Source organism: Arachis hypogaea, chromosome 13 (assembly GCF_003086295.3).
Source record: "Arachis hypogaea cultivar Tifrunner chromosome 13, arahy.Tifrunner.gnm2.J5K5, whole genome shotgun sequence".
Classification (NCBI taxonomy): domain Eukaryota; kingdom Viridiplantae; phylum Streptophyta; class Magnoliopsida; order Fabales; family Fabaceae; genus Arachis; species Arachis hypogaea.
In genome coordinates this window covers 132,860,957-132,887,981 of record NC_092048.1, presented here as the reverse complement: position 1 = coordinate 132,887,981, position 27,025 = coordinate 132,860,957, and the positions used below count along the sequence as shown (strand labels likewise).

The 27,025-nt window shown below is 33.1% G+C and overlaps 4 protein-coding genes across 6 annotated transcripts; all 4 read right to left on the bottom strand.

Moving 5' to 3' along the window:
* Positions 1–3,346: 3,346 nt before the first annotated feature.
* LOC112736051 (uncharacterized protein At4g22758-like) lies at positions 3,347–6,698 on the bottom strand. 2 transcript variants are annotated; one of them, XM_072212620.1, is made up of 3 exons: positions 6,141–6,698; positions 4,069–4,480; positions 3,347–3,828 (listed from the first exon to the last, which is right to left on the bottom strand). In XM_072212620.1, exons 2-3 carry the CDS (start codon positions 4,337–4,339, stop codon positions 3,647–3,649), a joined length of 453 nt encoding a protein of 150 aa, XP_072068721.1. In that variant the 5' UTR covers positions 4,340–4,480; positions 6,141–6,698; the 3' UTR covers positions 3,347–3,646. The 2 variants fall into 2 exon arrangements, with proteins under 2 accessions (XP_072068721.1, XP_025641196.1); XM_025785411.2 differs by lacking the exon at positions 6,141–6,698 and having other exon boundaries at positions 4,069–4,587.
* LOC112733696 (protein PTST, chloroplastic) lies at positions 6,446–10,302 on the bottom strand. 2 transcript variants are annotated; one of them, XM_025782738.3, is made up of 9 exons: positions 10,035–10,302; positions 9,771–9,816; positions 9,279–9,591; positions 8,690–8,779; positions 8,107–8,175; positions 7,663–7,768; positions 7,383–7,471; positions 6,874–6,986; positions 6,446–6,759 (listed from the first exon to the last, which is right to left on the bottom strand). In XM_025782738.3, the coding sequence occupies exons 2-9, from the start codon at positions 9,788–9,790 to the stop codon at positions 6,657–6,659; spliced, it is 903 nt and encodes a 300-aa protein (XP_025638523.1). In that variant the 5' UTR covers positions 9,791–9,816; positions 10,035–10,302; the 3' UTR covers positions 6,446–6,656. The 2 variants fall into 2 exon arrangements, with proteins under 2 accessions (XP_025638523.1, XP_072068719.1); XM_072212618.1 differs by lacking the exon at positions 8,107–8,175 and having other exon boundaries at positions 10,035–10,206.
* A 262-nt stretch (positions 10,303–10,564) lies between these two features.
* On the bottom strand, positions 10,565–13,617 carry LOC112733698 (protein C2-DOMAIN ABA-RELATED 1). The gene is made up of 3 exons (XM_025782740.3): positions 12,297–13,617; positions 11,456–11,551; positions 10,565–11,137 (listed from the first exon to the last, which is right to left on the bottom strand). The coding sequence occupies exons 1-3, from the start codon at positions 12,405–12,407 to the stop codon at positions 10,847–10,849; spliced, it is 498 nt and encodes a 165-aa protein (XP_025638525.1). The 5' UTR covers positions 12,408–13,617; the 3' UTR covers positions 10,565–10,846.
* LOC112733697 (protein C2-DOMAIN ABA-RELATED 1) lies at positions 13,098–15,275 on the bottom strand. The gene is made up of 3 exons (XM_025782739.2): positions 14,996–15,275; positions 14,052–14,147; positions 13,098–13,631 (listed from the first exon to the last, which is right to left on the bottom strand). Exons 1-3 carry the CDS (start codon positions 15,104–15,106, stop codon positions 13,341–13,343), a joined length of 498 nt encoding a protein of 165 aa, XP_025638524.1. The 5' UTR covers positions 15,107–15,275; the 3' UTR covers positions 13,098–13,340.
* Positions 15,276–27,025: the final 11,750 nt, after the last annotated feature.

Genomic DNA, 27,025 nt, shown 5'->3' with positions numbered 1-27,025 from the left:
GATTAAGATAGATAGAAGTGATACAAAAAAGATTTGAAATTTAAAGTGTTATTAAAAGATAAATAAAATCTTTTACTGTTATTATTATTTGTGTTTAATTTTAAGTAGACTAAAAGCTAAACTAATTATATTATATTTTATAAATTTAAAAATATTATATTGTTTACTAATTAGATAATATGTAAACTAATATTAAATTTAAAGACTCAATTATAAAAATATTTATAATTATAATTTATATATAATTATTTAAAAACAAAAAATATACAATAACAGCAGTAAAAATTTTGTGAAGTTGGTCTATCTCTTTTTAAATATTAACTCATGAATGTTTTATGATATATTAGAATATATGTATATATAGTAAACAAATATTAATGTGACATTATACACTTTAAATATTTATAACTAAAAATAATTATTACAGTTTTAATGTAGATACTAATTATATTTAATAGTTATGTTTTAATTCAATTGAATAATAACATATATTAAATTTAATTATTTTTGTATCATTTTTATATAAATATCTACTATTTTTATTTTATAAAATTGTAAAATTGTCATTTATGTAAAATTACTGACGTGGCACAATCATATAAACCAATATGACACAAGTTTATTTTATAAAAGGTTTGTATCAACTTTTATACATAAAAATAAATAGATTTATTAATGACAAAATAAATATTATTTTTTAAGAGAAATAATAGACCGTTATTAAAATTTATTATTTTTTATCATCACTTTTAGTTATTAATCCAATTTCTTTTAATTTAATAATTCAACAACATATTTTAGCATAAAAATATTGATAATTAATTGATGACTAAAAATAAATTTAAATGACTTTCTAATATTCTTTATGCAGTAATCTTAATTCAAGCATTTTGTTCAAACTACTTAAAATGTTTAAGTATTTCAACTGGAGTTTCAGTTATTTTCCTCCATTAATTTTAATTATGTATATATTTTATAATTAAGATTAATAACTAAAATTATTAAAATATTAGTATTTTTAAAATATTTGAAACATTTTTTATAGATGATGTTCTTCATCGTTGATGCAAAAAGTACTTGTTCTTGTGCATCCTCACCCTAAAATTTGATTAAAATTCAAGTAACAATTCCATTATTGGTAGAAACTTCAAAATCAAATTGACGGTTGTTAGTAATGTTATTTCATGCTATTAATTCAATCGTCGTACAGTTATACAGTTACTTATTTATTGTCTTTTCGAAGAATTATTTTTAATATTTTTATTCATATGATTACAAGTTTGAGATCGATCATTTGAAAATTAATTAAAAATAATAAATGATTCAAAAAATGTATAACAATATTTCATAAGTTATCGATCATTATATTTAAAATGCATAGACTAAATAAATTTGAATTAAATAAGTTAAGAAAAATATTAAAATATCATGTATAACAGAATTAAGATGAACATATTTACAAATCTTATTTATAAATGAGTTATTTCAAATGTCGTTGAAATTTATTTCTTTTCCTACAACGTGAATTGAAATCTAATATAAAAATTTCTATTGAAAAAACACAGTTGATCAATGATCATCTGCCATCTCCGTGTCCAATACTAATGAGTAAAGAATATCCACTCTTTTTTGTAAAAGTATTTTTTATTTTTCTCATGTCTATATTCAATATTTTAAACCATCTTTAACTTTAATTTTTAGGGTACCCACTCACATAAAAATAGTTAAAACAACTTTTTGTTAAGTTGTTTGTTTAGCCATATTTAAAAATATATTCTAAGAAACATAAATTAATAATAAAAATATAAATTATAAATAAGATTGAATCAATAAGTAAATTAAAAGATTTAAGATAAAAAATAATTATATTAATGATTCTAACCAATATTAATTCAAACGACACTAAATTTCTTAAATTAATATAAAATAATATTTTTTAAAATTTTAATTTCACAATAAATTTTTATTCAAAAAATTTAAAAATAAATAATAATTACTAGATTAAAAATAAAATAATTAGTAATAAAAATTAGTAGATTAAAATATAAATTTTTAAAATAAATAAAAAAAATTATTAAAAAATTATAAAAATTTCAAATAAAAACTCAACTCAAAAAAAATTTATTAAATTCTCAAAATAAAAAAAAGTATTAAAATGATAATAAAATAAAAATAAAAATATAATATTATAAAATTTATAAAAAATAATAAAAATAAAATAGTTTTTTAATAAATTTTTTGTAAAAAATTTAAATTTTATACAATTTAAAAAATTGACATCTGAATCAAAATAATAATTTTAATAATATAGCAATAATTTTTAATAAAAATATATTTTTAATCTATGTTATATGTCAAAAATCTAATATATAATAATCTATTCAATAGACAAAATCAAATATTTTTATATAAAGACATTTTGAGCATTTTTCCCTGAGTGTCTACCCAATTTTTATTATACTTTTTCTACTGTATCATATATTATCCTTTTCATCTGACCCTTCTCTATACCTATTCTTTTTGTCACCTCACCAGTATTACTGTCCTCTTCTCTTTCATTGTATGTATCTTTTAAAATTATATTTTATTATATTATATTACTTTTATTTTTTGTGTTATTTTTCTTTAGGAATTTAAAAAAAATTCTATTAGTATTCAGTATTCACATAGATTCAGTATTCAATAAAGACGCGTGATGGGATAAAAACTAAAATGGCTTCTATTTTTGCTGCGTAACCCCGTCTGCTGCTTCTATTTTTTCTTAAAAGAAATTGTGAAACTAAAATATTTTATTCTTCTGCAATTATTAGCATGTTATCCATAAATTAAAAATAAAGAAAAAAAAATAAAAACAAGAAAATCTCTTTAATTCTTGACCTTTCTTTTAAATATATCCAACCTTTTATGACTATATGTATTTTCACATTTTTTTTCCTTTTTTAATATTCCAACTTTGACTACTAAGACTTTGGTGTTTGTTTATTTTCTTTTAATGGATTATATTTGATAACATAGAGTGCTCTTAATTATTCTATTCTTCATATCATCACATAAAAAATCATTAATTTAGCACATTATATTATCAAATTTCTGGAATAAGATTAGTAGTACCTTTAATCATAAAAAAAATGAATTGCAATACCAAATAAATAACATATTCATTTTCATATTAATTAATTTTAAAATCTAAAATCAGTAGACGTTGTATGTAAATAAAGAGCTTGATATATACATATAAAAAATGCATCTTTTGCTTAATAAAAAACACATAAAAAGATGCATCTTTTACATAGTCTGTACTATTTTAAACAAAGCACTTGAACAAATAATAGCACTAGCACACAACTGCAACAAACACATTATTATTGAATAACAAAGAACAATCATGGCTAGAACACTGAACTGTAGAAGAGTTCTACATTAAATTGATATATCTCTTTTTTTTTTTTTGAAAAAAGAAACTTATTAATACAACCAGGCAGAGTAAACAGAAAAGATACAAAATGGATTAATACCACATCATTATTCAACAACCAAATTGATTAACACCACATCATTATTAAATTGATATATCTTCCGCATTACCATCAACAACCAAATGGATTAACACCACATCATTATTCATATCTCAAATTGATATATCTCTTCAATGGGATAAAATTTTCAATCCAAATGATTTGTTGAACCATGCCTTAAAGCCACTACCACCATTGCTTTTCTGAGATATCAGCTCTGTGTTTGGTTCTGGCTTTGATGAACACACTTGCTTCTTGCACAGCACAAAGTTCCTCACCCCATAAGATCCTATGGCTTCCAATGGATTCAGAGCTGTCAAAGCAGTTTCCATAAAAACCAATAAAAATAACCAGTCAACTTCAAAAATCTCATGAACCAAACTTTATGTTATTATAATATTGGACTCTTCTAAAATCACATCTTGTTACTCCCTAACACTAAATGTATCTCTATTCATATGATATAGAGAATTTCTATGGCTTAAAAATTTAGAGTTTGATACAAAAAAAATTCATGGAAACCTAAAAAGGTGTTCTTGAGTAAGAGTGATACCATCAAAGTATGCATTATAAAGGAGGAAGTCGGTGGGATCAAAACCAAGAAGAGGAAGCCTGCCTTCACGAGCATAGGACTTGAGAGCGGTTTCAATGATCGCAGAAACAGTGTCCTTTTCATTCACCACAAACCTTATTGGCCCTGCGCTCCCAAGTACGTTGATACTCACCAACAACCTGTTACACTGCTGCTTCTTCTGATCCTCGTGGCTTCCCTTGCTCTTGTTCTTCTGCATCACCATCTTCTCAAAAGCACTCTTCTTCATCATAAACCCTTATTCTTAAATTCTTTAACAATAAGGATTGTATGATATAAATGGTTAGTTCAAGGATCAAGGCCTACGCAGCGGTAGCACCAAACAGTTTTGTAGGAACAAAAGGAAGTGGTTGCCGTTCCAAACTCCAGCAACCTTCGAGAAGAAGAAGAAGAGCATCTAAGAACCAGCATGCAACGCAAGGTTTTTAGTATAGAGTGACCTTGGAAGAATGCTATGAAAATTCAAATGTTAACTTTAGGAGACGATTTTAGATCGTTCACTATATATGCAAAGATTTATTCTCCGTCCTATTTTACTGTTGTACTCTTTTTTTTTTTCGATTAATAATGAGTATCATCAATCAATTTATATTAACACTTAACACAAATTAACATAGGATTTAAGTTCGTTATCTTATGATTTTTTTTTTTTTGGTGACTACGTTATCTTATGATTTGAGATTTGTGATATCTATCTTAAATTTAAAATTTAGTTATATATATATATATATATATATTTAAAAAATCATTTTTAACAAGATAATACTTTTTAAATTATTATTAAAATTTAAAATATTATAAAATTAAATGTTATATATTTGATTGAAAATCTAAATATCACATTTAATTTAAAACTAGAATATTGGTAGAAAAATCTAGATTAAAAAAACCAAATATTAAACTCCTTGAAAATGTATATATAACTCAAATTGTAAACCTAAAGGAAAAATTTAGAGGACCTATAAAATTTAAAAATTATGCTAAATGTATATTAAAATAAACCACTAAAATTAGTTACAAATATAAAATATATATGAAAAAATAAAATATATATTAAAAATAAATTAAATTATATATATTTATACACAAATATATAGTGGCTGATTCTAGTACCTGAATTTTGATATGAACATTTTTAAAAATTCAATTAGGGAGTTAATTTTATTAACCAAAAGCAACAAATCTTTTTAAAATAATTTTTTATTTTAAATTTTAAATCTTAAATGTCAAATTCTAATCCTATATCCTCAAAAAATAAAGGTTAAAAAGATTTTATAAACAGAAATTAATAATACTAACTAATACTGCCCTTTTTTTAATCTGTAACATCTACAAAAAAATCTCCATTTTATTTTTTTAGATGTATTTAATTCTTTTATTTAATTTTTCTTGTTGATAAGATGACCATTGTTTACTCTATAACATGACAAATAACTTCGATACACGTATAGAAACTTATATTTATTTACATGTAAAAGTATCTTATTATCATCCTCTTCATAAAATGATACACGAAAAGTTAGTGGAATTCTTGATAATAGGGTTTTCTCAAATAAATAAAATTATATATATATATAAGTTTTGTTAAGTAGATAATAATTTTTGTGAATAATGAGCTCTAGAATTGACTCAATAAAATAAAAAAATACTCCACCTTCAAATTACCTTCTAAACCCTAATATTAGGATAACAATCCGTACACCTAGTGAATATTCAGTCATTGTTAACTATATATGAGTAAACCGAATCAAAAGAAATAACTATCCAATTAAGAATCAACATTGTTAACTAGTATTCTCAACATTGTTAACTAGTATTCTCATTATTCACATTGTTTAATATTTTTCTTGTTTCCTATACTTTTTCTATATATATTCACTCCACAATCCACGTTATTTAATTAACTAGATTTAGGTGGACATGAGGGTGACAAAAGTAAACAAAATATAATGAGAGAGAGTTGGAAGGTCATTTGGTGAAGGGGGATTCTTTTTTAGGGGTTGCTGCATGGAGCAGGCAAAGGATAATAATACCGTATTAGTGGCAGTGAAATGGATGGTGTAGCAGGTAAGGAATAGCATGAAAGTTGCGTTTATGCCTTTGTTTACCATAAACAAATTTATCAAACTTGGCATCTAGTTCCTAAATAATTCTTTCCTTTGACTTGAGATTTTCAGGAGATGGCATGCATGGCGCCACATTGTGTCCTTAATCAGTTACTATCTCTCGCTTTCAGTCTCACGCTGGCATTGTCATAACAAGTCCAAATTAAAGTTTTATAACCCTTCAATAATTCGTCTAACTTTTTTGGTTCAATGTCATCTTACAGAATGAACCATTTAAAACCCACCAAAATCATAATAGTAAAAAGAAACTTATTTTACATGAAAAGTTCATAGATGCAGAACAAGCTGAATTTTACAAATAACTCAAAATTATTTTATGACGTTGCATTGGCATAAACTCACTAGGTTATAAACTAAGCTAAATATAGTTGCGTAGTTCAAAAAGTTGCTAGGATTGAAATTAATCAACATAACAGGCATGATTCACTCGACAACTAACAAATTGTTTTTGGTTAATCCTTCACCAATAATGGGGAACTCAGGTGATAGCTTCCATTCACCGTCTACTAAGAATTTGATTTCATACCTACACATAGTAATATTTTGGGATTTTGGGGAGTTAGAGAAGAAGATCATACAGTGTTAACTGTTATAAGCTCAATATAGAGCGTTAAAGCAAGATGAGAAATATGGTAGGTACCTCCCGGGTCTCAGCATCAACGTTGTTGAGAACCTAGTGTAAGAACCAGTATACTCAGGTGAAAGGTGCTCTCCTTGGCTCCAACCATCAAAGGTCCCCATAACTTGCACGCTCTGAATCAAACAAGCGATCTATGAAATAACAGTAGTTCAATGATTCAAGCTAGCTACCTATGCCTTGCAAGTCAACTATGCCCTTATCTATAGAAAGCTATATATTTTGACAGCATTAGCATTAAGTGTTGCAAGGGTAAGAGAGATATTGTTATGTGATAATTAGGGTTCCCTGGTAGAAAGCTCAAGCATACAGGGTTGGATTGTTTGTGTTTTGATTTTATTAAATTAAAATTCATATTTTAAGGTCTGATGTGATGTTGGTACTAGGAGCTCAAGCGTGAATAGCATTTCCCTAATCAATAATGATGTAGTGAAAGTACATTATCTATGATTCAGAGTTTCAAACCAAATTCCCATTCAACATTTTGGAAGTCTACCATTGAATGTGTTTACCTCAGCCATTCCAACCCAAAAAATAGAAACCTCCTTGGACTGTGCCGCACCAACGTCCTTTATTTGTTCCATCAATTGTTCATGTACAGCTATGTAGGCAAAAACAATTGCATGTTGCACCAATTAGTACATATAAAGGGGAAATGCTTGGTGTGACAATGCACTCCCATTAATTGTATTTGCTAACTTCACATGCAAACCAGCATATAATTGTCCTCAAATAACTTGTGAACCATATAAGATGGAGCTTATCAGGAGGAATAACCAGGGCAAACCATACCTTCTAATCGAGTAACCAGGTGAGAATGAATGTACTTTCCGTTGATCTTCCTTGAACCTTCTGGAATACCAGATTTTGCTATTTCTTTTGCTAGTTGGACCAAAGCCTGCACCCAAGTAAGCAATATCATACCACTGCCCACATTTCTCAACAGCTTGACCAATCTTGTATGCACCACATTAAAATTGCTCAGGAAAACTAGTACTGCTCACACTAAAATTCAAGATATTTTAACTAAAGATTAGTATCTTTGTATCCTCAAAAATTCATTTTGTATTTTAAATTTTTGGTTCAACTACATATAAAATTTGTTCGGTTGTTTCATTTCCATTTCATGTTTATCTATCTACAGACAGTAAGTTTTGACTATCTTCCTTTTGTTAGGAGCCTGTAAGACTATCTGTTGGTGGCACAAAAAGTGAAAAGATAGCAGTAGATGTAAACCTGAACTTCAAGTTCCATGACAGCAAGCTCACTTTTAAAATTTACCAATGCATCTTCCTTTATATGCAACTGCAAAGAAAGAGACCATTTTTGAAGTTTAGTTTAAAGCCCATATCAGTAGCCTCAAATAACTCTTAACCAAGACATACTAAAATTGTAGTTAAGTCATGTTCTTTCAGCACTAACCCCGTATATAAATCAACTACTATAACAATGAAAATTGTCGAGGCCAAATCAACTTATCAAACCACATTTACTTTCCACTTTGGATGTCCATTCATGTTTCCTGTTGATCTATTTCCATTTAACAGCAACAAAACCAAAACTAATTGTCTTGTTTTACTGGCATCATACTTAGAAAGATGCTAGATCCATCTGCCCACATCTGACATGCCTTCTCCGCATAAATCTTTTTACAATTAGACTCAAATAAGCCCATCTTGTAAAAGATTTAATCAAACTCTGAACATAAGGTATTGCGCTATTACCATAAACTTCCTAAACAAGGAAAAATGCTATCATAAGGAAAATTTCACCTAGATTTCGATTTAAAAACAACGCAAACAAATGTATATGCACACACCTGCCTTTTGAGGAACCGATTATGCTGGTTGGCTTCACTAAGCTTCTTCGTAAGTTTTTCTCTTTCAGTATCAACAAGCAGAGCCATTATCTGTTTAAGAAGTTTGGGATGGGAGATTTTTGTAAGATAATTAACCCAAGTATCAAGAATAGTATAACCACTCTGGCAAAAAGAAAAAACATAATTCTTATTACTTAAATATAAGCATTGTCAGCCCAACAAAGTATTCTCGGATTACTGCAGTAAACAAGCAAGTTCACTGTATCAAATTCAAGCCACTTCTATTATTGTATACGAGCTTGCCTTTGTTATTGGTCATATATTCATGAAATATCTTCCCTAACTCATCTGAAAATACTTTTGAAAATCTGATAGTACTCGTGTTCCTTGATACTTACATCTATCATTCTCTCCTAACTCCCAAGGGTGTTTGTTCTAAATGTCAGTTATACAAGCATTTTAATACTGAATCAAATTTTGTTTCAGTCATACTAAATGAGATGCAAAGATAGTGTTTAAGATATATAAAGACAGGACAATCTTTCATCAAACAACAAATAACAACTACAAAGTGACTAAAAAGGAATACCTGTTCTCTGGTAAGTGGTTGTGCCAAATTTTCCAATTCTTCTTCAGCATAAGGATCCTCATCCTCAGTGGAATTTTCTCCAGGTTGTAAAGATGAAGATTCCTCCAAACTAGTTGCCATAGAACGCGTTCTACAGAAAAAAGACCTTCTTGGGCACACTGCAGTAAAAGCTCGATAGGGCGAGGTGAATTTGCGCAAGGTCCATCTTGGACTCTGGACAGCCACATTATTATATGGAAGTTTCTGCATGTTCTCCCATCCTACTGTTCTTGAAGTATTGGAAAAGAATGATCCCTCTGTTTTGGGACTACACCTACTCAGATTATGAAAGAACAGCGATAATTAGTAATACATAAGTCAGAACCTCAAATGCAAAATCCAATAACCCTAAAACGAAATTCTACTGCCTTATGATTGTTATGATTATAAATTCTGCTAATGTCAAGAATATTATAAACAAAATCCAACATGCATTTCCCAGCTAAAGCTTACCTTGCAATATTCATTTCCATCAAGAGGTTTTCACTTTTTACTTCCCCTGTCAGAAAGAGGAGAGAACCAAAAATCAAGATCTATTCATGAAGATAGGTTGGATCTTACATTACAGCATGGTGTGATTGAAAAGGGAAATGCTAACATAAAATAAAAATATAGGGTTCAGCATTAACATAATCTCGCTACGGAATCCATTGCAGTGTTAACAGAAAAGAATGTAATGCGTTGGAGGAGAGTGTAGGTAGGGAATTAAAGACATACCAAGAGAGTGTGGCCCGAACTGCACAAGTTTTGCGTAGTGATGGGATGGGGGGTAAAAGCGTATAGAAGAGACTAGAGTGATGCTGTGATGCACTTCTTCAATCTTCACTCACTCGTATGTTGAATTCTTCAATTCAGTTCTGTTCTGTGGCCACAAACAAAACATCAATATGGATCAGGGGCCAGTATGTAAATTTGTTTATGACACGTGGGAATTTCAGATCACTAGATTAGAGAGTGGATGATGGAAGCTGCTTTGGCTTATTCTGTGTATTAAGATTCAACACAAACCACACATAAAATACCCAATTACTCTTGATATTTTTATGTAATAATTAATAACGGAAATGTTTGGAGTTTGGACTTTGGATTTCATAACTTATAATAGTTTTAATTCAAAAGCATTAATTATAAATATTTTTAATAATAAATGCAACAAGATAAGATGACTTTTTGTCCCTGGCCTCAACATTTATTATGGTTTATGATGAAGATCATCTTTTATAAAATATAAAACGAACAAAACAACGTTGCTCAAACCAATGGAAATATATTTATAAGCAACCATTAACATCAGCATCTCTGATTCTCTGTTTCTGCTTTCTAGAACATTGTACAGGATTCACATTATTGAAGATCAACATCACAAGTACTTCTATGAACTATTTCAATCACCAGTAGCAATTGTTACACTAAGGAGTAAGGATGACTATGTTACAAGAAGCGAGCTATGTTTTTGTCCTAATTTTTTATTAGACAACAAACCAACTCAATGGAATGTCCTAATGTTTTTGTCCACACATTTTAGGTGTTCAAAGAGCCTTGGCACCAGGAATGTCAATCCAATGGAGTTGTAGCTCCACTTCACCAGACTCCACATTTCTTAGCCTAAGAACCATGTTCTGAACCACTTTGCCATCTCTCCACACAATGTGGCTCTCCTCTGCCAAACAGTTCTGTCTGCTAGGCTGCACCCTTTTGACTATCGTGTCGTTCGGGACGCCTTGCGGCCGCATCTTCACCGCTTCCACAAACGGACTGATATCAAACTCAGCATCCCCCATTTTGTCATCAAGGCTGAATGTGTCCTTGTCATGCACAAACTGCATCAATCACATTCACACTGTTAGTACTTCCACTCTTCTAGTGTTACTCCTTAGAATGTGATCATAAAATTTAACCAATTCATATGTTATGATCTTAAACTATGAGACGATAGTGTCATCTTGATTACTGTCACATAATAACAGTGAATAATAAACATAATATGCGTCTGTAACAGGACTAGTACCTAATCAGGACAAAAAAATATAGAGATTTCAAAATAATAGATTTTTTTTTAAAATTATCTTTAATAGAATTTTCTTACGAATTTTCTCTTAAACAATGACAGAAACTGCTATAAGAATAGTTATACTTACTAGCTGTACTGGGAGACTAGGATCTGAAATAGACAAAGTCAAATCATCATTCCATTCAGGGTTGATACTCTTCTTCACCACCTTAGTCTTCACCTTCTGCATGAACAATAATTATGGAGAATTTTTAGTTAGATGCTTCAGATTGTATATTACAACAAACCCCACATAGTTGCTAACTTCTCCATTCTATGATATAGCATATAGTTACAAAATATAGCTTTGTTTGTCCCTTACACTTCCATTTCAGCATGCCTTTAGTAAGAAGACATGATTTGAACAAACAAGTCTATGGATTTGGTTCCTAGTTTCTTATAATCCAGATGAACATGTTGCAGCTCAAAGGTTACCTCAGGAAAAAAAAAATATTATATTATTCTAACTTGTTTTCCTAGGTTTCTAGGATAATAGAAGACCAAAAATTAAAATAATAGAATAAAATTTGGTGCACCAGTTGACAAAGTTCCAAAATCATATATAACTATTATGAGGAGATGGAAATAAATTACAGTTTCCATTGTGTTACTAAAGTCAAAACTCACTATGGTGTTCAAGCATCGGAATTGAGATATTGAGACTTTTGCTATGAATAAGAAATTAAAGTAACTAATTGGCATTTTAAAGTCACAAATAAAAAGAAGAAGAAAAAAGAAAGATTAACACCAAACAAGCCATAAAGAGAACAAATGCCTTGAACAAAAGAACTAAACCAAACAGACAAAAGAAAACAGCAAAGAATCAAAGATGAACAATCATAAGAAACAGTCAGAAAAACACAAAAGAGGCCAGCAAGAAGAACAAACAAGAGACAAAAAAAATTGCAAGAGAATGAAGAAAGTTGAACCTGCTTGCCCATTCTGATGATGATATAAGGGTCACTGCTTAGTACATCCCTTACAGCAAGGTTAACCCCTTTTTGGACATGAATTCTCAGCAGACCCATCATGTGCTCCATTGCGGACAAAAATCCAGAGAAAATTCGGCAGAATGATAGAACTGGGACAGAATATAGTTGCAGGTCACCTCTGCCACAAAAGCACCCAATATTGCTGCCTTATTTATTTATTGCCACTTCCCACTTTGACATTGACATGTTCTATATTTATTATTAATAGGAACCAATCGAAAAAAAGGGGAAATTTATAAACAAAAACAAAAAGAAGAAAGAATACTAGTTACACAATTTAGTACTAACAAATAACAATGTTGTTATTCGTGGCCACAAACATGAACTGGATGGGGACGAGCATGGAAATTTGCTTGTTTTAGATATATTATACGCTGTTTAGTAATTGAAACGAATTAAAATCTTAAATTTCTCTGATTGTGTACCTATTAAACAAATGAAAACAGTAATTACCAAAAAACAATGAGACAAAAATTAAATCACCAAGTTTTTTTCTTTTTATTTGTTAATCTTATTTATTTCTCTTAACTCTAGATTTTCTGTCTTCCCCCAATTTTCCAAGAAGAAAATTCACAAGTCACGCGAAATGAACAAAAGGTACAAGAAACGTGGGGATTTGAGATCAGTAGAGAGTGCAAGATTGTTAAGCATGTCCTACATAGCTGTGTTTGTCGTCTTCTATGCACGCAACGTTCAACACACACCACAAATCAGAACTCCCAAATTACCCTTGGATAATTCTGGCAGTAACAAACTAACAACTCTTTGATTTCGATAACTTACAGGTGGGCAGAAAAGCTTGTAGTGGTTTCTTAAAACGTCTTAATAAATATTAATTAAACTACATATTACCATTTTCACTATTCGGTATGAACCGCTGCAACTCTGTTTCTACTTTCTAAAACATTGCAAAAGTGATTACATTAGAAGATTAACATGAAAAGTACTTGACTCCTTGAGGCTGAAAGCTGAAAGTGTTTTCTAGAGGCCCTTGGAACCAGGAATGTCAATCCAATGAAGTTGAAGTTCCACTTCACCACACTCCACATTTCTAAGCCTGAGAACCATATTTTGCACCACTTTGCCATCCCTCACCACAATTTGGCTCTCTTCTGCCAAGCAGTTCTGTCTGCTAGGCTGCACCCTTGTAACTATGGTGTCATTAGGGACACCATGCAGCCGCATCTTCACCGCTTCAATAAACGAACCAATCTCAAACACAGCATCCCCCATTTTGTCATCAAAGCTCAATCTGTCCCTGTCATATACATGCTGACATTCATTCTCATATTAGTACTTATTCATAATTCCATTAAGCTAATGCATCTGATTACATGCAGAGTTAGAAACCTAAATGGAAACCTTAAATAAATCCTCAAAATTAATTATCCACGTAGTTGGTTTCACATACTAATTTCTAATGAGGAGTGATAGGGGTCAGCAGATTTTGTGAGTTATAGCCATCAATTAGCCATCAATAGTGTATTTAATGGTGTGAGATTTCATCTAATGGTGGAGAATCACTCATTTTCCTTTTGCTGGCTAAGTGCGGCCAGATTTTAATAAATCTGCTGGCCTCCTAGACATTCCCATTTCTAATACTATTGAGAGTGATTTAATGAAGGTAACAAATTGGATTACATGTAGAACATAAAATTCTATCAATGAATAGCTGCAAGAAGGAACACTTACTAGGTGCACTGGAAGATTGGGATCTGAAATGGAGAGAGTCAAATCATCATTCCATTCAGGGTTGAGATTCTTCTTCACTACCCGAGTCTTCAGCTTCTGCATGACACATTAATTAATGGAGCAAAGAGTTAAGGTGCTATCGTTATAGTAGATAATAAAGTTGCGTTGAAAGTGTTACCGTGCCGAGTGAACCAGTGAAGGGGAAAAAAGTCAAAAACAAAGAAGGAAGAAAAAAGAAACACGCAAGGGCTACTTTGGGAATTAAAAAAAATAAAATTTCCCAGCTTGGTTTGTATTTTGTATTTATTTATTTATTTTTTTGAAAAATTATAAAAACAAAGTTCTAATAAAATAATAATAATAATAAATGTTTTCTTAAATCAAACGCATGGAATGTGCTTTTGTTTTCTTGGAAAAGAGCAGAGCAAAGCAGAATTAGAAGCTTCACCGCTTCAATCACGGAAGAAAACAGATTAATCAATGTTTCAAAACCATGACTATGATGAGAAAAGAATGAGTGTGGTGAAGTCAAAATTAACTCTGGTGTTCAAGTATCAAAAATTTGGAATGAATCTTTTCCATTTCTTTTAGGGTATAAAATATAATCTTTAATCTTTTAATATTTTTTATTTATAAAATATATAATAAAAAATCACACTTTACTTTAAATAAGAAGATTTAATTTCTCAAAACAGAATATTAATTTATTAACAAATTAAGAGTTTACAGACAGGAAAACTAGGGAGGAAAAAGATCAATACCACAATACAAAGAGACCAAATATGTTGTTGAATGCCCAGAAAAAAAAAAGAAAGAAGAAAAAGAGAAAGAGAAAGCGAAGAATCAAAGATGAACATCATCCCAGTCCAAAAAAAATAGATGAACAACATCAGCGGTCGGAAAAGAGACACAAGAAGTTTGGAAGAGATTGAAGAAAGTTGAACCTGCTTGCCCATTTTGATGATGATATAAGGATCACTGCTCACTACATCTCTGATAGCGAGATTAACCCCTCTTTGGACATGAATTCTCAGCAGACCCATCATGTTCTCCATTATGAGAAAATATTTCGGACTTCAGAGAATTGAGCAAAATGGAAAAGAATTAAAACAGAACAGAACAGTGGGTAGAAATGGAATGGCGGCAATAAATAGAGTATTATTTAGTTGTTGCCTCTTCTCACTTTGACAATAACATGTTCTATATTAATTTATAGAATCCATTAAATAGTAATAATTTAAATATTTAATTTAAACTGTTGTGACTAATTATTACGAAGTCCTAATAGTGAAGTTTCATTTTTTTACTATTTAAACCAATGTTATTTAGCGCAGGGTATATTCGTACTATTTCATTTCATACCATGGACAATAGAATAAGTCCTGTCATAAAAAGGTCAAATAATGGTTATCAAAGCTGACTAAATAAATTATGGAATCTTCTAAGTGCCCGTATCAATCCAAAATAAATAAATAAAATTATTAAAAAAAAATTTAAATTTATTATTTTTTATTATTATTTTTAGTTATTAATTTAACTTTTTAGTCTAATAATTTAATAATATATTTTAGTCTATATTTTTAAATATAAATAATTAATTAATAGCTAAAACAATTAATTTTAATGACTTCTAACATTTTCTTAAAAAAAATAGTATGCAACCATAAAATTAATCATTTTTAATTAATTATATTATTTATGCATTTTTTTATAGGTTATTCTCAACTTTTTCAATTAAATAAAATAAAAAGAATTTAGGTTTATATAAATTTCTTAAATCAAATTTTAATACACAAATTTTCTCTTTTTATATTTATATAAATCATCTCAGATCGGATAATTTTATATTGATTCGTTAAATATTACATCTTAGGACGATTTATATTTAGAATTTTTTTTTAGAAAGTTGACATAAATCGTTCCAAGATCACAAGAGTCATTTTTTAAGCCTAAAACACACTTAGATGGGATAATTTATTTGCAGAATGAGTATACCTCAAAATCCTTTCACGATTTTATGTGTAAACTAGTAAAACACAAAGAATTAGACAATTTATGAAGAGAATAAGTCTATAAATTAAGGAATATGGTGTAAATCATCTTTAAACGTCTAGGGAGAAAGAAAAAAAATGTCTAAAAATGTATTCTTGTTCGTTCATCATAAAAAAAATTGATAAAAACAAAAGTGAGGGTGTTACTTTTTCTTTTAAAAAAAATAGATTGATGTGTTTGTAAATCTATTAATGAATTTAATGGATTTACAAAATAGTATGTTACATAAATTGAAAATGTATGGTAAAAAATGTGTAAAACAAGTATCTTCTAGAATTCTTATCTCATTTAGGCAAGGTTAAGTTAAATTTAAAAAATATGAAATTTAAGGCGATAACAACATGTGAGTTATTTCACAGTCAAGCTAGATTTTCATATTCGTGCACTACGAAGTTGTTTACGAGTATGGTTAATATAGATGGTAGCTCAGGTGGATATGTTCCGAATTCACCAACCATGGGATAAAGAGGAGTTCTAGTGGCATTCTAGCGGGTCAATAGGTTACTGTCCACATGTTGCCCTGACATTTGTAGTAAATTTTTCTATTCAGACAGATGATTCAGATGACTTGAATAATGTGCATATCTTTGGAGAGCTCACAATTGCAATAAGAACAACACCTATACTAAAAAGTGAACTTGCATTCATGGAAGTTAGAGATAGAGATCTAGTTGCAGAAGTTATAAGAGACGATGAATCGGATTCAAAACTACCTATTATTAGTGATGATAACGACGACGAGAGAGACACAACACTTTTCAAAAGATCTCAAGTCCATTCAAGCTCTCAGACACAACAGTACCCTTCTTACTTCTCTAATTTGGATATTGAGGTCATGGACCAATTTACATTTTCAGATCAACAGCTCCCTAGTATTTATGAACATGTCTGGAATGCTTGGCACAGACGAATTTAAAATCAGCCAGTGGTTCCAGAACAAAGAGAAAGTTATCTCACAATGAAGAATTATAACATTCGTTGAGATATTGAGTGTTGAGATATTGAGTATCAAGTGTTTGAGTCTGATCAATTGAAGTATTATGAAAAGTGTGTTTAGTTTGATAATAGATGTAATTGGTTGATATGTATGAATATGAAGGAGTGTAAAGACTACTGAAAAGTAAAAAAGTAATGAAAAACACACATGTTTAGCAACACAAATATTCATTTATCCCAAACAACTTGATTATTATGTGACATGTGCGTCAATACTATCATTGGTTACGGCGGATGCATCAATTTCTGCATCAATAAAGTCGACCACACAATACCATTTAAACGGTATATATCTCCCTCATTACTAGCTATCTTATTCCCTAAGTATCATTGAATCATGCTTCCATGCCCTCTACTGTGATTCGCCGCCACTTGCTGCGTCGGCCTCCAATGCCTCTAGAAATACACTTCCTTCTCCCTTTAAATTTTTTTTTTCGACAAGCTTCACATCTATAAAAAGTAAAAATAGGTTCTGAATAGTATGAGAATAAATCACAAATAAATATTACGCTTTTGCAGTTAGTATAAATTGTTCCACCTCTTTTTAACTTTACAAAAACGAGTAAATCGTTCTAAACTTTTCAAGATTAGAAAAATACGTAAATTGTTACTGTTAGAATATAAGTATGATCAATTAGTTAATCTCCTATAATAAATATTCAGATATACTAAATAATATTAATTGATTCTACTTATATTCTAACAGTTACAGTCCTTTGTGTTTTAAATTTTAAAGTTTTACTTACTACATTTTAAAATAATTTATACTCATTTTGGCTCGCTCAATCTCCTAGAATGAATTACATGTTTTTCGAAAATAAATTTCAAATATAAATCATCATAAGATGTCAACTTTTACCAATTAACCTAAAGTACAATTACCTAACACATGAAACAGATCTACTAATCGAAAATTGATTTAAAAAATTCATATAATCTTAAATCTCCTTTATTTTATTTAGATAAAAAAAAATTAATTGTTCCTCTCCAATCCCCTCTTCCCCCTCTTCTTCATAATTATAAGCGAGGCCGAATTCATTTTTATATTCAAATATTTATAATGAAAACTGATGTGATTGACATAACAGTTATTAGTACTTAATTTAATAAAAAAAATCTTTTTTTTATAAATAATTTATTGAAATTAATTTTTAAAAAATTACAATATCTATGTTTAATAAATTTAAATAAAAAATATATTTAATAAACATAAAAAACAATATTTTGTTTGATAAGAGATTTTTAAGTTCAAAATAAACATAATAGATATAAGAAAGAATTTTTATTGTGAATGAAATTTGACATCAAAAATTAATTTAAGATAAGTTTAAATATTTATTAATATATAAATTATATTACATACACTTTCTATTTTAATAGATATAAAGTAACTTTTATTTTAATAATATTTTTTATTTTTTAAAATTATAAATTCAAACACATAATATTTTTAAATATTTATGCTTTTTAAAAGATACAATCATTTCTCCGAAAAAAAAATTACTGAATCATATTATCTTGTCTTTTTTTTTTACTAAAGATATGAGAAAAAATTACTGAATCATATTATCTTGTCTTTTTTTTTTTACTAAAGATATGAGACTCGAACCCATAACCTCTTAATTGAATATAGAGAAATTATACCATTTGAGCTATAATTTATTGGCATACTACCTTGTCCTTACCGAGCTATATCTACACTACACGCATTTTTATATTTTTGGTTTGATAAAGATAGCACTTTTTAATGCATTTAGGCAGTATTTATTGCTCCTTTGCAAAGTTTTAAGTCAACAATTGAGAAAATGGGTAAGGCACTAAGGCAGCCCCACATACATACGTTTATATATATATATATTAAAATTAATTATTAAAATCCGATATTAATATATTTATGTATAAATATATATAATTTAATTTATTTTTAATAAATATTATATTTTAATATATTTTTTATATTAATAATTGACGTTGGTGACTCAGGTTAATTTATCCGTAACATCGTCGTATATATAATTGTTTCTAGAAAACGGTATGCCACAGGTTTTGGCCAGTAACGAATAGCTAACTAAAGTTGGTGTTGCCATAGAGAGGCAAACAAACACGTTAAGCGTGTTTGCAGTCTTCGGTCTTCACTCTTCCGTCTTCCCCCATTCCCCAAAGTATAATCAAGCGTGTGAGCGTCAGACCGTGTGATAGTAAACTCTTTTATATTATTCTATGAAAAATATTATAAAGTTATAAAAATTTATTATTTTTATAATTAATTAATTATTAACATTTACAAATTTAGAATAAAATATATTATTAAATTATTAAATTTAAAAAATTAAATTAATAGATAAAAATAATAGTAAAAATTAATAAATTATAATAATTTTTTTATATTTTTGACGTGTACCCCATAAACTCGGCAACCATATTACCATCCTAATCGATCAAATAATTCGAAAAACAATAACGCAGATAACAGTCACAATTTGATCACGGTTTTGCATAAGTCAAATATCATCTCTAGTCCGTTGTCAATAACAACGGAACTCACTATCCAACTGAAAATATCGGAACAAACAAAGGGAAACTAACACTCCACTCGTCTAAAAAAACAAACCAAATAGCTCATAAGAACTCAGGTCACAAATACACTTTCATTCTCCTATTTATATTATTTTCTTAATATCTTATTTTAACTTGAGCGTCGGAGTGTTTTTTGCAGGTGTTCTCGCCGCTGTGTTTCACATTACCGAGGTTTTTCATCACTCCCCCCAAGACGACGTATAGCTCTCCCCAAGATCGATCAGTCGTGGAAGGAATCGTATACCTCGGTTGAACTTGGACGGAACATTTGGCGCCCACCGTGGGGCCAGGAATTCATCTAACCCCACTATTTTCTTTACCTAGCTCTTTATTTCTTTTCTTCTACAGGATCTCCAATCCTCAAGTATGGCTGATAACGGGGTTCATCAACCCACGCAAGCAGAGCTCTTAGCTCAAATAGTTGAACTTCAGGCAGAAGTCCGAAGGATAGCCGAGCTGTCTGTCAACAACAATGCCGGAAAACATGAGGAAGGAAATTCTAGAGGCTCGGCTCAAGGCAACACCGATCCATTGTGCCTCAATCCACCAAAGGAGAAGCTGACCTTGGACAACCCTTTTTCTGAAGAGATCACCAACTTTTAGATGCCCAAAAATTTCGTGCTACCCACTACTCTTGAGCCGTATAAGGGGATTGGTGACCCCGTGCTCATGTTAAGAAATTCCAATCTATGATGTTTTTTAACGGCACTAACAATGAACCTATACTCTGTCGAGCCTTTCCTACTTACCTTGATGGTGCTGCATTACTTTGGTTTTCTAAACTATCTGCAGGTTCGATCTCTTCATTTGAAGAGTTGGCGAGATCCTTCATTGACTACTTCGCAGCTTCAAGGATATACGTACACGGATCGGATTACCTTGGTACCATCCGACAATGACAACATGAGAGCTTAAAAGAATACATGACTCGATTTGCTGAAGCAACCATAGAAATACCAAATCTGAACCCAGCAGTCCACCTGCACGCCCTTAAGGCCGGCCTCTGACCCGGTAAGTTCCGGGAGACCATTGCGGTGACTAAACCAAAAACACTGGAGGAGTTCCAAGAGAGAGCAGCTGGACAAATGGAGATCGAAGAACTCCGTGAGGCTGAAAGAACGGCAGAAAATCACATAGGAAAGAAGAAGATAAGACTATCAGATCGGCAAACAATAAGGAACCAAGGAAGTCATTCAAACTCACCCAAAAATTTGACAATTATACCAGATTCAACACAAAGAGAGAAAAAATAATCAAAGAGATTCTCAACGCCAAAATAATAAAACCTCCAGCCCGAGCAGGAAGCTACCAAGATCAACGAGTTGTAGACAAGAGCAAACACTGTGCTTTCTATCAGAAGTATGGGTACACGACGGACGAATGCGTAATCCCCAAAGACTTATTAGAAAGGTTAGCCTGGCAAGGCCTCTTGGACAAATATGTCGAAGGAAGAAAAAGCAAGGAAAACATTCGAGACCGAGAAGAGCGCCAACGAACCTCAGAAGGCAAGGATGACAACAGATGGTCCAACCCTAATCCACCAAAGGGGATCATAAACTGCATTTCCGGAGGATTCGCCAGGGGAGGCAAGACAAACGCGGCACACAAGCGGAGTTACCAAGCAATGCTGGCAATCGAAGGAACAGTACCACAGAGTAACAAGGATACAAACAACCTCAAAATCACCTTCAGCCAGGCCGACATATCTTCCACCATCATAAACCTAGACGATCCAGTGATGATTTCCATCCAAACAGGCAAACTATTGGTAAGAAAAGTCCTTTTGGACCCAGTAGCAGTGCAGACGTTCTTTTTTATTCTACATTCCAAAAAATGAAACTTTATGAAAAAGCCATGCAACCTTCATCCGGATAATTGGTAGGATTCTCCGGAGAGAGGGTTCCAATTAAAGGATATATATATATGGCTAAAAACGACAATGGGAGACACCCCATTGTCACACACCATTGATATCCAATATCTTATAGTCGCCTGTCCCAGTCCTTACAATATTATCCTCGGACGACCTGCTCTGAACATGTTCAGAGCAGTAGTGTCTACCTTACATTTGTGTGTTAAGTTTCAGGCACAGGACGGGAAGATAGCAACACTCCACTCAGACCGCCAACAAGCTCGGTAGTGTTACAATGCAAGCCTAAAAACATCCGACGCGAAACAAAAATATCAACAAGAGGTCAAGGCTATCCATAGCACGAACGAAATACTATCCCTAGCAGAGCTCGACCCTTGGGAGGACACCCAAGAAAGACCTCAGCCAGCGAACGAACTCCAAAAAGTTCCCCTGACATCAAAACCAGGAAAATTCACCTACGTCGGCCGAGCCATTCAAGGACAAGAACAATTGGAACTTATAAAGGTACTACAAGACAACGCCGATCTATTTGCCTGGACCCCAGCAGATATGCCAGGAATAGACCCAAACATCATTTGCCACAAGCTCGCCATCGACAGAACGATCCGACCTGTAGCCCAAAAGAAAAGAAACCTCGGGGAGGAAAAAGCAAAGGCAGCCCTAGAGGAAACTAAGAAGCTACTCAGTGCCGACTTCGTTAAAGAAATCCGCTTCACCACGTGGCTCTCAAATGTGGTAATGGTAAGGAAGCATTCAGGTAAATGGCGCATGTGTGTCGACTTTACAAACCTCAACAAGGCATGTCCGAAAGACGCCTATCCACTACTGTGTATTGACAAACTGGTAGATAATGCTTCGGGGTTCAAAAGCTTAAGCTTCATGGACGCATACTCTGGTTACAACCAGATCCTTATGCATCCAGAAGACCAGAGCAAAATAGCTTTTATAACTGAACATGGAAATTTTTGTTATAGAGTAATGCCATTTGGTCTGAAGAATGCAGGTGCAACATATCAGCGACTAATGGACAAGGTATTCCACCAACAAATAGGTCGGAATATGGAGATCTATGTGGATGACATGGTCGCCAAGACTACACCAAAAAGATCACACTGCAATGACCTCAAGGAAATATTCAATTGAATTCGAGCATATAATATGAGACTCAATCCAGAAAAATGTGCTTTCGGAGTACAAGGAGGTAAGTTCCTCGGCTTCATGCTGACCTCATGGGGAATCGAAGCAAATCCTGAAAAATGTGAAGCAATACTTAATATGGCAAGTCCAAAAATAATTAAGGAAGTACAACAACTAGCAGGGAGAGTGGCCGCCTTGTCACGATTTCTACCTGCAATATCAAACCGATCATATCATTTCTTCCAGACGATATCTAAAGGCAAAAAATTCGAGTGGACAACGGAATGTGAAACAGCATTCGCCGAGCTTAAGGCCATCCTGTCTTTGCCACCAGTACTACAAAGCCCAGAAGTCGGTAAACCCTTGTATTTATATTTATCTGTTTTCAATTTTTCTATAAGCTCGGTTTTTGTCATTGAGGCAGGAAAAATACAAAAGCTAGTATACTTCGTCAGTAGAGTCATGCAGCCAACAGAAAAAAGATATCTCAAAATAGAACAACTGACCTTGGCACTAGTAACAACAGCAAGGAGGCTAAGACACTACTTCCAGAGCCACACAATAATCATAAAAACAAACCAACTACTAAGGCAGATACTAACAAAACCAGAACTGGCAGGACGGTTGACCAAGTGGTCTATCGAACTTTCTGAGTTCGATATTCAATTTCAATCAAGACCGGCTCTGAAGTCACAGGTCCTGGAAGACTTCATTTCTGAACTCACACCTGACGAACATCACTACGAGCAGATTTGGGAGTTATATGTAGACGGCGCATCAAACCGAGAAGGAAGCGAAGCCAGAATAGTTCTAAAGGAGGGAGAAACGGTAATGGCCGAGCAATCCCTTCAATTCCACTTCTCGGCAAGCAATAACCAAGCTGAATATGAGGCGCTCATAATAGGTCTCAAGCTCGCCCTCAGTTTCCAAGTACAAAGCCTGATAGTACACTGTGACTCCCTCTTAGTGGTTCAACAAATCAAAGGAGAATTCCAGGTAAAAGATCCTTTGTTAGAGCAGTATTGGCTCATAGCAAAGGATCTTATTTCAAAATTGAGTAAACTACCATTTGTACCCACGAAAGTTGAAAACGCTGACATATCTACCCATAGAAAAAGAAAGTTACCATTTGTACCCATAAAAAATAGTTTTTGCAAGCAAAATTATCCAAACCCTAAAAAATTAAATAAAATTCCTAAACTACCCTTCTCTCCTCCCTCCTCTCTCTCTCTCTCTCTCTCTCTCTCTCTCTCTCTCTCTCTCTCTCTCTCTCTCTCATTTTTCTCAGCCACCCAATTCCAATATTAACCACATACCACCGTATCACCATCCTCATCACTGTTCACCCCCTTCTCCGCCAGCAACGTCGCAGACCTACGCCAAGTCCAGGAGCACCGCGCCAGCTTCTCCTCGCCACCATCACCATCGGCCTCGAACCAGAGCCTACTGCGTCAGAGACCCTCCTCTTCACGCTACCTTATCGCCGCCATAGCCAACCCTCTTCACCTCTTTCTGCATCGTAGAACCACCACCGTCGTTGCCTGATCCTTGCCATTGTTATATCTACCTCTCCCCTGATTTTCTTTTGCTTTGTTCTTCATTACAGGTTCATGAACCAACCCATTTTTTGCAGGATCCGATGGTGTCTCCCCGCAGGTGGAGCATCAGGCCTTAACCCCCGAAGAGGACAACACCATAATCAGGACTCACGCTCAGTTCGCGGATGAGACATTTTTCGGCGAGTCGCGACAGCGGAGAGTGATTAATAGCGTGATTGTGCCGCCGAGGGCTGCAGTCGTCGAAGAAGGCGATGCAGTCGTCGACGACGGGGTTGATGTCAGTGATGTGGGCGATGAGGCCATCAGAGAAGCCGTGGCCCTGATGGTCAATGGCGCAGGTGGCGAATCCGGACTTGGCGAAGTAGATGGCCGTGAGCTGGAGGAACCAGCTGGATTCGCCGGTAAATCCGTGAACGAGGGCGAGGGTTCCGGTGACAGTTGCGGGGGGTAGTGGGAGCCACCATTGAGTGAAGAGCTTGAGGGATGGTGGTGAGTGAAGGGGGTGGTGGTGAGATTTGAGATTAGAAAGAAAAAGAGGGGTGGTGGCAGGGTGAAGAGGGTTAAGGTTAGAAAGGTGATTGGGTGAAGAAGGTGGTGTGGTGGTGAAGATAAGGGTAATTTAGGAATTTTAGGTAATTTTTTAGTGTTTGGATAATTTTGTTGTGCGGAACCCATATTTCATGGGTACAAATGGTAATTTCCTTTTTCTATGGGTAGAAATGTCAGAGTTTTCAACTTTCGTGGGTACAAATGGTAGTTTACTCTTTCAAAATTTAATAAACTTACCATATCACATATGCATAGAGAGAAGAACACTAGAGCGGATATCTTATCTAAGCTCGCCTCCACTAGGGCAACAACACACACATTAGCACTATCACAACTCACCCTAGAAAAACCTAGCATCGAGTCACTATGCATAATAAGCATCACTCATACAAACGATTGGAAAACACCTTTTCTTGAGTATATTAATATAGGGGCTATCCTCAAAAATGAGACTAACCCTCAAAAGTTTTAGCAAAAAGCAAGTTTTTTTACAACTATCGCAGGTGAACTATACAGGCGTGGTTTCTCACACCCATTACTAAAATGCCTCGACAAAAAACGAAGCAAATGAATTCATGAACGAGGTCCACGAAGGCGTATGTGGAAACCACATAGGAGGACGAGCTCTGGCAGCAAAGATTATCCGAACAGGATATTATTGGTCGAAGGTGAAGAGGGACTGCATAACAAAAGTCAAAGCCTGCAACAATTGTCAAAAGCATGCTACTGTCTCAGTGAAACTGGCTGAGGTAATGCATAGCATGGAGGTAAGCTGGCCTTTCTTCAGATGGGGGCTCGATATCCTCGGCCCTTTCCCAGTAGCACCGGATCAGGTAAAATATCTTTTAGTCTCAATAGATTATTTCTTAAAATGGATAGAAGCACAACCACTAGCAAGAATAACTGCCAAAAAGGTACGATCTTTTATATGGAAAAATATCATATGCCAATTTGGAATACCTAAGGAGATAATATCAGATAATGGTAGACAATTTACAGATAACAAACTTGTGTCATTTCTGAAAAGCTTTAACATTCAGCACCATTTTATCTCGGTCGAGCACCCACAAATAAATAGGCAGGCCGAAGCTGCTAACCGAGTAATCTTGCAGGCAATGAGAAAAAAGCTCAATGATGCGAAAGGAGAATGGGCAGACTTGATCCCAGAAATACTGTGGAGCTATAACACAACAATACAAACTACAACGGGCAAGACCCCATTTAAATTAGTGTACGGCACAGAGGCACTGATACCAATCGAGGTCGGCATCCCCACTTAAGGGCCGAGCTATACAATCAACAACACAATATCGATACGAGGAAGGCCGAGCTAGACCTCGTGGAGGAAGATAGAGATGTCGCCGCTATCAAACAAAGAGCGATGAAACAACTAGTAGAACGAAGACATAATAAAAAAGTAGTACCCAGGACATTCAACGAGGGAGACCTAGTCCTCAGAAGAACAGAGGAAGCAAGACGACCTCCATCGCACGGTAAGCTCGCCGCAAATTGGGAAGGACCGTTTCGGCTTGCAAAAGTACTCGAAATGGGGGCTTACCAACTACAAACGCTACAAGGCGACTCATTACCAGGAAATTGGAACATCTCGTCACTAAAGTTGTATAGATCATAACCTGTACAATCCGTGGATGAAGGTACTCTTTTTCCCTTAGAGGTTTTTTCCCAAATAAGGGTTTTACCTAAGGAGGGTTTTAATGAGGCTGGACATCCAATATATCAATTATCAACGTCAAACAATGTACTAATATGTGAATAACCGATCTGATTCTTACTTTATCTCTCCTCCTATTCTACTTTCAAATGCAAAAACATTAACTAAGCATGCATAACTTTATATATTACCAAAACACTACAATTGTCAAACTTACCTAACCTCGGTCAGCGCAAACAAAAGTTATTTAAGTTCAAAACGACAGACAAACATCAAAATATACAAGTCACAGAAATATACATATACATAAGTTAAGAAGGAGGGACGTTCTCATCGCGGTCCTCTACAGTCCCATCCACAAACAGCTTCCCGCCAACAACTATTTTGGTAACATCAAGCTGACCACAATCAAACTCGGAGGGTAAAATAGCAATTTGACTGACAGCTCGATCAAATCCAGAGGAGAACATCTCCATCCCCTCCTCTTCCAATTCATGAACTCTGGAGGTCAGCTGCCCTTTGGATATGTCACTTTTCTTCATCTCGGCCTGCAGCAGCC